Source organism: Ipomoea nil, unplaced genomic scaffold, assembly GCF_001879475.1.
Source record: "Ipomoea nil cultivar Tokyo-kokei standard unplaced genomic scaffold, Asagao_1.1 scaffold1043, whole genome shotgun sequence".
NCBI lineage: Eukaryota > Viridiplantae > Streptophyta > Magnoliopsida > Solanales > Convolvulaceae > Ipomoea > Ipomoea nil.
In genome coordinates, this window is record NW_017617471.1 from 7571426 (window position 1) to 7586071 (window position 14646).

Below are 14646 nucleotides of genomic sequence, written 5' to 3' on the forward strand. Positions count from 1 at the left end.
CCACTTTAATTTTTTTTGCCACTTTACAACCACTGTTATTGAATATGTTCCACTTTTAGTCCACCGTTAATATTTCCATCAAGAGGCCGTATAATCAAAGGGTATTTTGGTCTTTTTATGTTTGTCTCTTCTCTTTTAATCCAGGCGCTTCGTCTTCCTCCTTCGATATTCGAAGATGGCTCTTCGAACAACAAGAATGGGAAGCCAAAGCTACATCGTTTCGTTCGTTCCAATATGGGCCGACGAGGTTTCTTAGGTTTTAGGTTTAATGTTCTCATTTCGTTAGTCAAACACATAGTCTTGGATGAGAAGAAATGTCAAAATACCCCTAGATTACACGGCCTCTTGATGGAAATACTAACGGTGGGACTAAAAGTGGAACACATTCAATAATAGTGGTTATAAAGTGACAAAAAAATTAAGGTGGACTAAAATTGGAAACGCCCCTATAACAGTAGGACCAAAAATAGAATTCACTCCTTTTACTTACTTTTTCAGTGTCATCACTAGCACCACTCTTGAATTTCTTAATGGAGAAGCAACATGGACTCCACTTGTCTCTCCATTTTGTACTAAATATATACCACAAAAAATATTAATTAATTATAATTTAAAGTATTTACTTTATTACGTGACTTACATTGATTGAATGGAAAGAAGAAAAAAAATGCGAGCTACCCCCTAAAAAAAAGTCTACCTTTAAAATTAATGATAATTAATACATAACAATATGGAATGAAATGATAGTGGAGATGTTTGGTAAATAGCTGTTAGTCGATAGCTATTAGTTGATTAGATTAGTGAGTTTGACTAGTTGATGGTATGTATTAGTTGATTGTAGAAAAATATTTAGTAAATTAATTGTTAGCTGTTAGTTGATTACATGCAAAATGATTTTTTCAAAAAATCACTTTGAACAACTTTTTGAATTTTAGAATTTTGGAACAATAAGCTATTACAAAAAGCTAATTAATCAAACACTTATATTGATTGTTTAATTAAGTCAAACAGCTAATAATGGTCAAATAAGTCAAAATTGACTGATAAGTTAACTATGTTACCAAATAAAGTGGGTATTTAGTTCAAGGGATAGTTTAAGATAAGAGTTAATTCCAGCAATGGTCCTCCGACTATTGTGATTTTCCAAAATTAGTCCTTGTCTTTTAATTTGGACAAAATAGACCCTTGACTATCAGATTTGTTCCAGCATTGGTCCTTCCGTTAGAGATCAGTTAGTTAGGTGTTAGTGTAGGGGTTAAAATAATCTTTTCCTTATTGCTTTCTTCTTCCTCTCTTGTCCGACCAGCATCCCTAAGGAAGGGAGGGGTTAACTTCATTGACTGCAATTATCTTTTAACAAAGGCAATTTGACAATTCAAGAGGTTCAGTATCAGTTAAAAAAGCAAGAAATGGGTTAACTTCATTGCACTGTCCAGAATCTACTAATGAAGATTCATAATCACAAGCATATATTTCATAAAATAACATTAAAACCTTTATGTTTACACAAGAAACCCCTTATTTCTTCTACACAAACAACAGGATATCAGAAGGATAAAAAAAAAAAAAAAAAAAAAAAAAAAAAAAAAAAACAAGATTTAGACAATAAAATCCATACTAGTAAAGAAAATTAGAAAAAGGATAATTAGTAATCGATGTTTGCTATTTTTCTACCACAAAAACCCACATATATAAACAGAAACACCCAAAAGAAAAAAATAGGAATCGATCTTTACTAACATTTGAAGACTTTAAGCTGTGTTTGGGCAATCGGAGGCCGGAGGAGGAGGGGGTGGGGGTGGGGGTGGTGGGCATGTTGATTTGGGAGTCGGAGCTCCGGGCGGACGCGGGAGAGAGCGGAAGGGCGTCGGAAACTGCCGCGGCCGAGGGAGACGTCGCCGGACCTTCCTCTAGCATTTTGGGAACGTAGAGACAGATATTCATTCCCAAAGCCAGCTTCGCTTTCCTCCATTTGCTCCCCATTTTCTCCCGCAAACGTAACCTTCAGCTCCACATACACATGCCCACGAAGAAGAATAAGGCTTAGGGATGCTGGTTCGGACAAGGAAGGAAGAAGAAAGCAATATTTAAGGAAAAGACTATTTTAGCTCCTACACTAATGCCTAACTAACTGATCCCTAACGGAAGGACCAATGGCGGAATAAATTTAATAATCAAGGGTCTATTTTGTCCAAATTAAAAGACGAGGACTAATTTTGGAAAATCGCAATAGTTGAAGGACCATTGCTGGAATTAACTCTTTAAGATAATGTAACATTTTAAGAGAATCTCACATAACCTAAGAATGTGGAGAAATGTGATTCCCATGATAATTACCAAAAATGAACTAAAAACAAAATTTGGGAATCCCATATTTGTAGTATAATTTCACATTTCTCTGAACCGAACAAAAGAATATAATATTACAATATTTACATTCTTAGGTTATGTGAAATCACATGAACTAAACACCCCACTTGAACCTGAGACTTTTCTTATGAAAAGTAACAGTGATAACATCAAATCACAAGACATTTGACGTATGTTCAGTTAATTGTTTTTATGAGCTCTGCAAATTTATAACATTTAATTATCCAAACCTTGAACACACCATTAATTTTATGTTTTTTTTATTATTCATTTCATCCCATTTGATATATCTGATTCAGTTAACGAAATTAGATTAAATTATTTATAGTTTAATTTTTCATAATATTTAATTTAAAATCAATATATACATTTATATATTTAAAAATTACATTAAAAGTACTATTGAATAAAAATTTTTTAAAAATTATAAAAAATCATTGAAGAAAATAAGATATGAGAAAATGATTAATTTAACTCGTGAGCAATAAACAAAACAGACACAATAAGACAAAATTATTTAATATCAATATATTTAAAATTTATAGATTTAAAAATTACATATTCTTAAATACAAAAAACAAATTAATTTAAAAATAATAAAAATATTAAAGAAAATAAGCTGTAAAAAAATATTAAACAACGTAGAGACGATAGTTTTTTATGATGTGTAAAATTTTTGAGACGTAGAAAGATATATCTGTGAGTAATATTATTACTCTCATTTTTTATTTTATTTTTTATTTCTTGTTCAAGTGTCACTTTTGATTGATTTAAATAATAAAGTGGGCCACTTATTTATTTATTTTTTTTACCCAATAAAATTTATTTACTATTACCGCTAGATTTTGTTGTTACATATTTGTTATACAGTAGTCAATCGAATCGGTTGAATTGTTTTTTCTTATTGAAAAAAGTCAAGATTGATAATGATAAGGAGTTTTTGAATGATGCTCGAGCATGCCCTTGTGTTGAGTGCCTTTTTATTTTCTATCGGTATCTATGGATTGATCACAAGTCGAAATATGGTTAGAGCCCTTATGTGTCTTGAATTTATACTTAATGCAGTTAATATGCATTTGGTAACCTTTTCGTGTGACGAAAGTTATAAGCAAATTATTTTGTGGACTCGGTCCACATTGCAAGATGGATTCAGGTCTAAAAATACACAATTTACATTATGACCGTTCAATATGTAAATTGTGAAGATTCAGTATGTAAATTGTGTATTTTGGATTTGGATCCACCTTGCAAGGTAGACTCGGGTTCATGGTATAACTATTGGGAGTTATACTATATGCAATTGTTATACTATGGATCGGAGTTCATATTTTACTGCAAACCTTGATCCAAAATTATATGTTTGCACTTAATACATTATGCACCTTCAGTTAATCATTTATGTACATGTAAACAAATTGAAGGATAACATTAGACACACAAATTGTTAATTATATGAACATAATATATTAGCTGTAGATACATAAGATGTTGATTAACATGTTGTGTCTGCACTTAACATATTTTATAGGGAAAATGACACTTTTTCTCCTTGAGTTATATACCTATAGCACTTTTCCCCCCTCAATTATTGAAGTGGCTATTTTTCCCCCTGAAATGTTAAATGGACATATTTACTCTTAAAATAAATATTTAAAATAAATATTTTATTTATTTTTCTTCTCCAACAAATTATGACCATAATTTGATTCAAACCAAACAAACACTATAGCAACCAAACCGAAATATTCCAATTACAATTTAGAATCGAAACCCGATATTTAAAGTTTATTAAAATCGCGAACCGGAACGGACGGTTCATGTTCCGAACTGAAAAAATAAAATACATTTATTGTTGAATTTATACTATTTTAAAATAAAAAACAAAAATTTAAAATAAAGACGGTTCAAAATCGCGAACCGGATCTGGAACCCCCGGTTCACGGTTCAGCCATTCAGGATCCAATTTGTTTGATTCATAATTTTAATAAATTGAAATCCAAATGTTGGGTTATAGATCTGAATCATAACCGAAAATTTTTAATTTGATTACTTTAGTATCCGGTTCAGTTCGAACCGAACCGTGGTCATCCCTACGTATACGCAATAATTTGTTGGAGAAGTAAAATAAATAAAATATTTACTTTAAGGGTAAAAATGTCAATTTAATATATCAGGGGGAAAACCATCACTTTTAGAATAATTGAGTGGACTAATGTGCTTACTTAAATAATTGAGGGGGAAAAAGTGATATAAGTATATAACTCAGGAGAAAAAGTGTCATTTTTCCTATTTTATACTTGCAGTTACGATTTATGTATCTTTAATTATCATGTGTCTTCAATTTACTTATAAATACAAAACAGTTAAAATTATATTTGAGTTAAGATTCACCATGTAAGGTGAATTCTGATCCATGGTAACCTACACACCATATATCATTTCTTTCCCATAACTGTAGCCAAGTACGAGGGATATTTTGGTTTCCTTAGAATTGGTAACAGAAATGCAGAATTACGGAATCAAAGTATAGTCAGCAATAGAGATGGTCAATTTGGAGTGTGGAGTGGCCGACTGGGTGGGTGGGGCAGCTGCCAATTTGGGACTTTCTTTCCGGACAATCAGAAGAAAACTTCAACAACAAATTCTCTGTTTCTAGAAACGACCAACTACATCTGTAGCCAGCAAGCACTCGCAGCATAGGCCTTCGTCCACTGCTTGATTTGCTTTCGTGTTCCGGCCCCTCTCGCCATTCTCATTCATCTTCCCTTCCGACTTTCTTGTAATCTTCGACCCCCACAGCCTGCCGACCCCACCTTGTTTCTGTGGGTCTGCATTGTTGACTTTTGAATTTCCCTCGTCTCTATCAAGTATATGCGCAAGATTCCTCTTTTTTGTTTTCCTTACTACTGAAGAATTCAGAGCTATTCGGATGCGCATTTCCGGTCAATATTTCTTTAGCTTGCCCTTTTCTGCCATACAAGTAAGTTAAGTGCCCGGCCACCCTATATATATTTATAGATATATACCAGGATTGATCTTTGGTGTATCAATCTTTTGCTACTATTATAGTTGACTTTGCTGGGGTGGTACCCGGATAAGATTGTGTACTTGATAGATTCGTATACTGCTGTTCTGGTTCTTTGGAGTTTGGACATTTTAGGTGAGAGCAGAAATTGGGTATTGGTGGAATTTGCCAGTTCTCTTGATCTTTGTTAAAAATCAGTTCTTTTTTATTTTTTATTATTGGCTGAAACTGTGGTTGGGGTGGTTCAGTGCTCTGTGACTTTTAGTTGGACTGGTGTTTGGATTCTGCAGAGTTTCTGGGTTTTCTGGTTGTTTTGGGTTGGATCAGTATCTAATTTTGTCTTAATGTGTTTGAGAGAGTTTGATTCTATGCTGTTGAAGCATCCTGTGCCTTTAGATGTTGCTGCTTTTAATCCCATTCCCTTGAGCTTTCTTATACATCTGTCCTTGCTGATCTGTGTAAAGACTTGAAATCTGTTTCTTATACCACCTTCTGGGATGGATTCAAATGTGCATTCTGAGAATTTTTCACTACCTGAATCTACCCCGAATTTATCTCGAAGAAATACATCTTCGAATTGGTCTAAAGCCTCGCGGGAAAGCTCGATTAGGGAGGTGGATGTAGGGGATTTGGGATCTATACGCGTGAGGCATGGATCACGAGGGGCAGACTCAGAGGGGTTTAGCAGGTCCCTGAAAGAAATTAGTGATGAGGATGCAAGGTTGATATATATAAATGATCCTGCCAAGACCAATGAGGAGTTTGAATTTTCTGGGAATTCGATCAGGACTGGGAAATACTCCGTTTTAACTTTCCTGCCCAGAAACTTGTATGAACAGTTCCATAGGGTTGCGTATATTTACTTTCTTGTTATTGCTATCCTAAATCAGCTGCCACAATTGGCTGTTTTTGGTCGGGGAGCTTCGATTCTTCCATTAGCTTTTGTATTGTTAGTGACAGCAGTTAAAGATGCCTATGAAGATTATAGGCGGCACAGGTCTGACAAGATTGAAAACAAAAGGTTGGCATTAGTTTTTGCGAATGGCGAGTTCCAGCCGAAGAAATGGAAAGATATTAGGGTCGGTGAAATAATCAAAGTCTTTTCGGGTGAAACTATCCCGTGTGATATGGCGCTGCTCTCCACAAGTGACACAACGGGAGTTGCATATGTCCAGACGATTAATTTGGATGGAGAGTCAAATTTGAAAACACGGTATGCAAAACAGGAGACACAACTGAAAATTCCCGAAAAGGATACGATTGAAGGGCTGATCACGTGTGAAAAACCCAATCGAAACATTTATGGCTTCCAGGCAAATATGGAGATAGATGGAAAGCGTGTTTCACTTGGACCTTCCAATATCATTCTCCGTGGTTGTGAGCTCAAGAATACAGCTTGGGCGATTGGAGTTGTAGTATATGCTGGCAGAGAGACAAAAGTTATGCTCAACGGCTCCGGAGCTCCATCTAAGAGGAGTCGACTCGAGACTCGTATGAACCGTGAGATAATTTTCCTTTCCTTTTTCCTTGTTGCTCTCTGTACTATTGTCTCCGTTTTGGCTGGTTTCTGGCTGAGGCATCACAAGGATGAGTTAGATATAATCCCTTTCTTTCGGAGAAAAGACTACTCGGAACCCAAAGTGGAAAATTATAATTATTATGGATGGGGGTTGGAAATATTGTTCACGTTTCTTAGCTCAGTTATTGTCTACCAAATCATGATCCCCATATCACTATACATATCTATGGAGCTTGTCCGTGTTGGTCAGGCTTACTTTATGGTTCAAGATTCCCAGTTGTTCGATGAAGGCTCAAACTCAAAATTCCAATGTAGAGCCCTTAATATAAACGAAGATTTGGGACAGATAAAATTCATCTTCTCTGATAAAACCGGTACATTAACTGAGAACAAGATGGAATTTCAATGTGCCAGCATCTCGGGAGTTGATTATGGTAGCAGAAAGTCCAGTCTTGAAGAAGATCAAGTAGTGTATGAAGTTCAAGGTGTTGCAGCTCTCCTTGTCTAGTTTGTATTTTTCCCTTCCCTCTTTTCTGCCATTTTCTTTGAAATAAATGCCTTATTTTATATTTTTTTTGGTCAGACCACGAGGTGTTCTGAGCATGCCCTAACTGTAGGAGGCACCTTTAAGCTCGTACCATACTCAGACTAATCCCCATTCGCACCGGGCCGTCCCAATTAAGGGGCAAAGTGCTGACCAGATTGGTTTTTCCATACGAGAGGGGGTTCAAACTCCTGACCTCTCTTAAGGGACAAGAGTGCACGGGCCACTCACGCCAACCAAGCTGGTTGAATGCCCTACTTTATATTATTATATGCCAAATATAACATTTTTTCATATCTTATTTTGTATCAGTGAACGGACAGGTTTTAAGGCCCAAGATTAAAATAAAGGTTGATCCCGAGCTCTTAAAAATCTCGAAAGGTAGACCATGTACAGTTGAAGGAAAACACGTTCACGATTTCTTCCTTGCATTGGCGGCTTGCAACACAATAGTTCCTCTCGCTGTGGATACATCTGATCCCGCATTGAAGTTAGTAGACTATACAGGAGAGTCTCCCGACGAGCAGGCATTAGTATATGCAGCTGCAGCTTATGGTTTCATGCTCGTGGAACGAACCTCGGGCCATATTGTTATCAGCGTTCAAGGAGAAATGCAAAGGCAAGCAAGCCGAAGCTTCTATATCTTACATTTTGAATTTCGGGTTTCTTCTATTTTTAGCTTCTATATGTTATTTCTGTTCAACGTAATGCAGGTTCAATGTTTTGGGCTTGCATGAGTTTGATAGTGATCGGAAGAGGATGTCTGTGATATTAGGTTGCCCTGATAACACAGTAAAGGTCTTCGTAAAAGGAGCTGATACATCCATGTTTAGCGTAATAGACAAATCATTGAACTCGGAAGTTGTTCGTGAAACTGAAATGCATCTCAATTCCTATTCCTCGATAGGATTGAGAACTCTTGTGGTGGGGATGCGAGAACTGAGTGCTTCCGATTTCGGGCTGTGGCAGTCTTCTTACGAGGCAGCCAGCACTGCCGTGATTGGAAGGGCAGCCTTACTTCGTAAAGTCGCTAACAACATTGAAAACAACGTTAACATATTAGGCGCATCGGGGATTGAAGATAAGCTGCAACAAGGCGTGCCGGAAGCAATCGAGTCTTTAAGAATAGCGGGCATTAAAGTTTGGGTTTTGACCGGGGACAAACAAGAAACCGCGATTTCAATTGGCTACTCATCTAAGCTTTTGACGAGTACGATGACCCATATTGTCATTAATAGCAAGTCTGCAAATTCGTGTAGAAGGAGCTTGGAAGATGGCTTGAACTTATGTAATAAGAAGAAGCTCACGACATATAATTCCGAAGCAGACTTTATAGCCGATGCAAGTTCAGTTGCATTGATCATTGACGGAACAAGCCTCGTTTATATCCTCGATGACCGAGAACTCGAGGAAAAGGTAAGCGATTGTATATAGTAGTTACTATATTATTTGTATCTATAGATCTCTTAGACAACACACTTCTCTTTGCCATTTGCAGCTGTTCCAGTTAGCGAGTAATTGCAATGTGGTACTGTGTTGCCGAGTGGCTCCATTGCAGAAAGCTGGAATTGTTGCCCTCGTTAAAAACCGGACAGATGACATGACCCTCGCTATTGGAGATGGTAAGTCTGAAATGCGTTTTTACATTGTTCTTTCGAATATTTTGACATGATAATAAGAAGCTCTACACTTTTCAGGTGCTAACGATGTTTCGATGATCCAAATGGCTGATGTGGGGGTTGGTATTAGCGGGCAAGAGGGCCGACAAGCTGTCATGGCATCAGATTTCGCGATGGGCCAATTTAGATTCTTGGTCCCGCTTTTATTGGTTCATGGACACTGGAATTATCAGCGGATGGGCTACATGATATTATACAACTTTTACAGGAACGCGGTGTTTGTTCTTGTCTTATTCTGGTAAGTTCGCCACTTATTATTTATTTCCATGTAATTGTCGTAATATTATCTGATCTCGTATGTAATTGTCGTACATAGGTATGCGCTCTTTACGGCTTTCACGTTAACTACTGCCGTGACTGACTGGAGTTCCATGTTGTATTCTATCATCTACACCGCACTGCCTACGATAGTGGTTGGGGTTCTTGATAAGGATCTGAGTAGAAGGACGCTTCTGAAGTTTCCTCAACTTTATGGAGCCGGGCAACGGCAAGAAGGGTATAATGGGAAATTGTTTTGGGCGACAATAGTGGACACAGTATGGCAGAGTGCAGTTGCGTTCTTTGTGCCTCTTCTCGCGTACTGGAAAAGTGATATCGACGTTTCAAGCATTGGAGATCTTTGGACACTAGCTGTGGTTATTTTGGTTAATATTCATTTAGCCATGGATGTGATTCGGTGGAGTTGGATTACTCACGCTGTCATCTGGGGATCGATCATCGCAACTGTTATTTGTGTCGTCATCATCGATGCATTGCCATTTCTTCCCGGTTACTGGTAAGATCAATTAGCTGACAACATTATCCTCTTTTTTTATTTTTTCCTTTCCACGGGTACTGTTGGGCGGAGGCCGGTGAAGGGCCAAGTCCAACACCAGGTGGCTAGGGGGATTGCTAGGCGGAGGCCTGAAAGGTTAAGTCTAGCACCCTGCCTCTCGAAAATGTGGCGGTATAAAGAAATAAAGTTGCGCATTCACTACGAGCTATAACTTTTGGCATGATGGTGCGATCCCTAACAAGTGGTATCAAAGCCAGGTCATCGGTGCGATCCCCAACAAGGGTAAATTGTGGGGTGGGCGGTGGGCGGAGGCCTGAAGGGCAAGTCCTGAACCCCCTCTCGAAAATGTGGCGTCATGGAATCAAGCTTGCTATATCATTATTTATTTGGTTTCACATGTTGCAGGGCGATTTTTTACATTGCGAGAGATGGCGCATTTTGGTTTTGCTTACTCGGTATCATTGTTGCTGCTCTCGTTCCTCGGTTTGTTGTGAAAGTTTGTGTGCAGCATTTTACGCCTCGTGACATTCAGATTGCAAGAGAAGGGGAGAAATTCGGAAATATTATTAGGCGGTCCGAATATGCAGCTGTAGAAATGAACCAAATTGTCCATCCTCCAAGATGATTATGACCATAGACACACAATTTCAGTGTGAACTAGCCTGATTCTTTTGGCCTAATTTTGTAAAAAGTTTGGTCCTTTACAGGTTACTTGAGCAATATACACCAGGGACAGACATAACAATACTTTGAAGTTGTATACTTAGGTCGGCATTCTTTGTTGTTCATGTTTTAAGAACATTATATTGGAATTGTACATGACACTATATCATCTTCAAGAGTTATAATGCTTTTGTTTTTCCTTGTAAAACAACTAGACGGATAGTAGATTGAGCTAATTGTTGATAGTGAATTGTGATAGTTATTTTGATCAGTACGTTGATTTGTAATGATATAAATGTATTATTTTATTTATTTAATTATTCTTAATGCAATCCATTATTTATTGGATACTAAATTTTAGCATATTAAGTAATTGACACAAGGAAAAATTATTATATAAAAAGGTTCAAGAATCAACATGGACAATATTACACCAATCATTATTGCATGGACCATGGTCCACACAATTATGTGGACCATAAATAAAAAGTACATTTTTAATATACTAAGAGTACATTATTTATGTACGTAAGGTACATTTTTTAAAATACATTTTTAATATACTAAGGGTACATTATTTTATATAATGTACTTTCAATACAAAAATAATGTACTTTTAATATATTAAAAATGTACATAATATTCATGGTCCATACAATTATGTGGACCATGTTCCATGCAATAATTTGCCATATTAACACACTCTGATCTCATGGATAGAGAACATATTACAAATTCTCTCCCCTGTCAGTCTAAAAAGTACCGTAACTTTGACAGTTATAATTTTCATGTTAAATCTCTACATTTATAATTTTTTTTTTCATGGAATACTTTACATTATGTTGCATATAACATATGAGAAATTCAATTGTCACCTAAGCTTACATGTCATTTTTTTTTTTTTTTTTTCATTTAGTGAGTTTAGACAGAAGGTGATTTCGTTAAAACATTAACATTCTATAGTTATATATTATTAGGAATCTCAATGGGGCGGGCGGGTGCTGTGGATTTATGCCCCGCCCACGCACCCGCATTTCCAACCCACCCTCCACACCCGCGCGGGTAATGAAATTCCTATCTTATTCTCATTCTCACGGAGATTTTGCGAGTGCGGGTAATACTCAACTCACAACTTTAATTATTAATATTACATTTAAATCGAATAAAAATTTGATACTACAATTTTAATGATCGCATGAATTCTTTTTATAAGTTTATAACTCTAAAATTTAATAAGAGCCAATAATGTTAGTCCTTAATTGGAATTAAAATTGTGTTGGTAGTATAAATTGTATTAAGTGTTTGCTCATTATGTTATTTTTTTTTTAATTTTTTTGAAAACCAAAAACATAGAGATTTATTAAACCAAATGCTCAATACATGAAGGAATAGAAAACAACCAACTACATGGACCAGTTTGAGAACACATAGCTCTAGCTAAGGCATGAGCCACAGTATTCACAGATCGAGGAATATAGTGATAGGACACCCTTTCAAAGTGTCTTTGAATATTATGGCACTCTCGTATAACACATTCGGCGTATGAAAGATCCTGAGATGAACCATTTAAATACGAACACACAGCCTGGCAATCCGAGAAGATCTTCACCTTATTAAAGCCCATGTCCTTGAGCCAAGATAGCGCTTCTTTTACAGCCTGAGCCTCCGCTAGATGAACATCATTCATGCATCTCACCACCCCATTCTTTGCGCCCGCATAGGAACCACCACCATCACAGGCGTAAACTCCATAAAAGCACTATTAGTTGATGGGAACACGGCAGCATCCACATATGCTAGCATTGTATCCAGGCTTTGTACAGATAGCAAAGTTGAGGCAACATGTGACGACGCAGCAGCAGTATGCTGGGAATCCAAGTTTTCATTGCAAAACCATTCAAGGCAAGAAACTGCCACCTCTTGTTTCACATCTGTTATGTTCCAAACCTTATTGTTCCAAACTTGATCATTCCTACCATTCCAAATACACCAGCAATTTGCAATCCATTTTATGAGTGCCGCCACATCTGCATGGCTCATCCATTTCATAATCCACGCAGCAAAATCATCATCAACCAAAGGTGTAGGGAATGAAGCCGACATTGCACCAAAGCGGTTTAACATATTCACACTCAAAGAACAGGTGCACAGCAGACTCCGGGTGTTGACCACACAAGTGACATAAAATACACACGTCCACTCTCCGGGAAGACAAAGCCACCATTGTTGGCAGGACGTCCTTGATACACCGCCAAAGAAAGTTCAGAACCTTTGGTGGGATCTTTAAGCCCCATAACTTACTCCACCTGTTGAAAGTCTGTTGCATAATAACATTCGTAGAGTTTAACAACCTATAGCCATGTTTTACTGAATACGTACCTCGCATGTCTCCCTTCCAACACCAGACTCTGCTACTAGTTCCCTTTAGTCCCAACCAACTTTCCTGGGAGTACACTTGGAATTGTTTATCATATTGCGGCATAATTGTTTTTAGGCTTTAAAGTTGACGCCTAAGATATTAAGAAAATCGTCTAGTGATCTTATAATTTTGATTAATTAAGTAGTAGGCAAATATTAAGTTTTAAAATTCATAATTAAATTATTATTCAATTATAGGCAAATATTAAGTTTTAAATTTGCTATTTGAATTTTAATTTAATATTGAGAATCATATTAAATTGCCTGAAGTGTTTGCAATTTATTTATGATTTATGAGTTAATATTGCAAAATCCAAGCATGCTTTGTATATTCATAAATTATTTTGTTATAATTGTACATTTAGAAAAGCATATTAAGATTGGATATAGCATATTATTAATTCATAATTTTTATATTCAATTTTATTCTTTTTTTGGATCCTCAGGTTAATTTTGGATATTATAGCCTATTAAGACAGCTTGTTTGGTTTCTCATTCAATTTTGAGCATATTTTAGTCCTATATTCACTTGGGACTTTTAAACCTATTTTGAACAAGCTATTTGGGACCTATCTTGGGTCAATAAAGTAGGGATCCACAACTATTAGCATAATGCTAATATGTTGTAATCATGTATTGATATATTATTTGTAATAAAGATAAATTGCTATACTTTGTGACTAATTGCCATGATTAGATGATATATTGAGATGTTTGGCGATTGTTGCAATCGTTTGCATTTACAGTCATTATTATGGTAATTAGTAAGATCATAAAGTTTTAGTCAAGAACCACTTTTTATGCCTTTATATCAGTTTATTATTAAAGTTGAAAATGTTGGATATTATTTTTCCAACATTAATGTTTTCGGATTTTAATTTTATTAAGTTTTAAAGTTTTCCCGAAAAATGTTTTAAAGGTTTGTGGTGATTAGCAATTGTTTTTCCATATTAAATCTCCTAATTGTTATAATATTATATGATTATTATGGTTATTCATTGCAATTTCAGAATTTTGCAACTTTGCCATAATTTAATAGTAATATTTTTTAATTATGGAGTGTGATTTTGAATCACAATTTTGGAAAATGCATATGTTTATGGCAATTGGATATTGTTTTCCTTTTCAGTTTTGCCATGATAATTTCAATAATGATGTTAAGAATTATATTTTGAGATTCTTAATGAATTTGCTTATCCAAAACATTTATGGTAATAATGATGATATAATGTGACATTTAATAATAATTATTATCATTAATATTAAATGTTGTTCGGTTACGATTAAGAAAATTGATTATTCCGTTATTACCGTTATGTAATAATTATAGTAATAACGATTATCAGTTTTGAACTGAGGAATCAATATGTCGTAACATTGTTATCATTATTATTATTTTTGGATTTTTTGGATTGTGATGCCCACTTTGATTGAGTATGAATATTTGATTTTATATTCATATTTTGAGTTTGTTTTATGCATATAATTAAATTAAATGCATAATATTATGGTTTAAATTATGCAATTTAGTTTTATGAGAATTTAATTTGTGAATGTCAACATATCATATGGTTTTGATATGGTTAGAATTTACAATTTTAAAGCTAGTTCTCATAAAGTTTACTAAATGCATTGAATCATTTTTGGGCCTAC

The 14646-nt window shown here is 35.6% G+C and overlaps 2 protein-coding genes and 1 long non-coding RNA gene across 3 annotated transcripts in view; 2 read left to right on the forward strand and 1 right to left on the reverse strand.

Moving 5' to 3' along the window:
- The window catches only part of LOC109181804, a 15132-nt gene extending 11676 nt beyond the window's left edge, over positions 1-3456 (reverse strand). Inside the window, exon 1 of the long non-coding RNA XR_002054279.1 lies at positions 3201-3456. This is a non-coding gene — a long non-coding RNA (uncharacterized LOC109181804). The remainder of the gene's footprint in view (positions 1-3200) is intronic.
- The window catches only part of LOC109181802 (DNA gyrase subunit A, chloroplastic/mitochondrial), a 25681-nt gene extending 19674 nt beyond the window's left edge, over positions 1-6007 (forward strand). Inside the window, exon 28 of the transcript XR_002054278.1 lies at positions 5997-6007. The gene's annotated coding sequence lies outside the window, so the exon portion shown is untranslated. The remainder of the gene's footprint in view (positions 1-5996) is intronic.
- LOC109181800 (phospholipid-transporting ATPase 1-like) lies at positions 5518-10902 on the forward strand. Its single transcript, XM_019331715.1, has 7 exons — positions 5518-7399; positions 7771-8077; positions 8172-8874; positions 8957-9080; positions 9156-9375; positions 9454-9912; positions 10318-10902. Exons 1-7 carry the CDS (start codon positions 5893-5895, stop codon positions 10535-10537), a joined length of 3540 nt encoding a protein of 1179 aa, XP_019187260.1. The 5' UTR covers positions 5518-5892; the 3' UTR covers positions 10538-10902.
- Positions 10903-14646: the final 3744 nt, after the last annotated feature.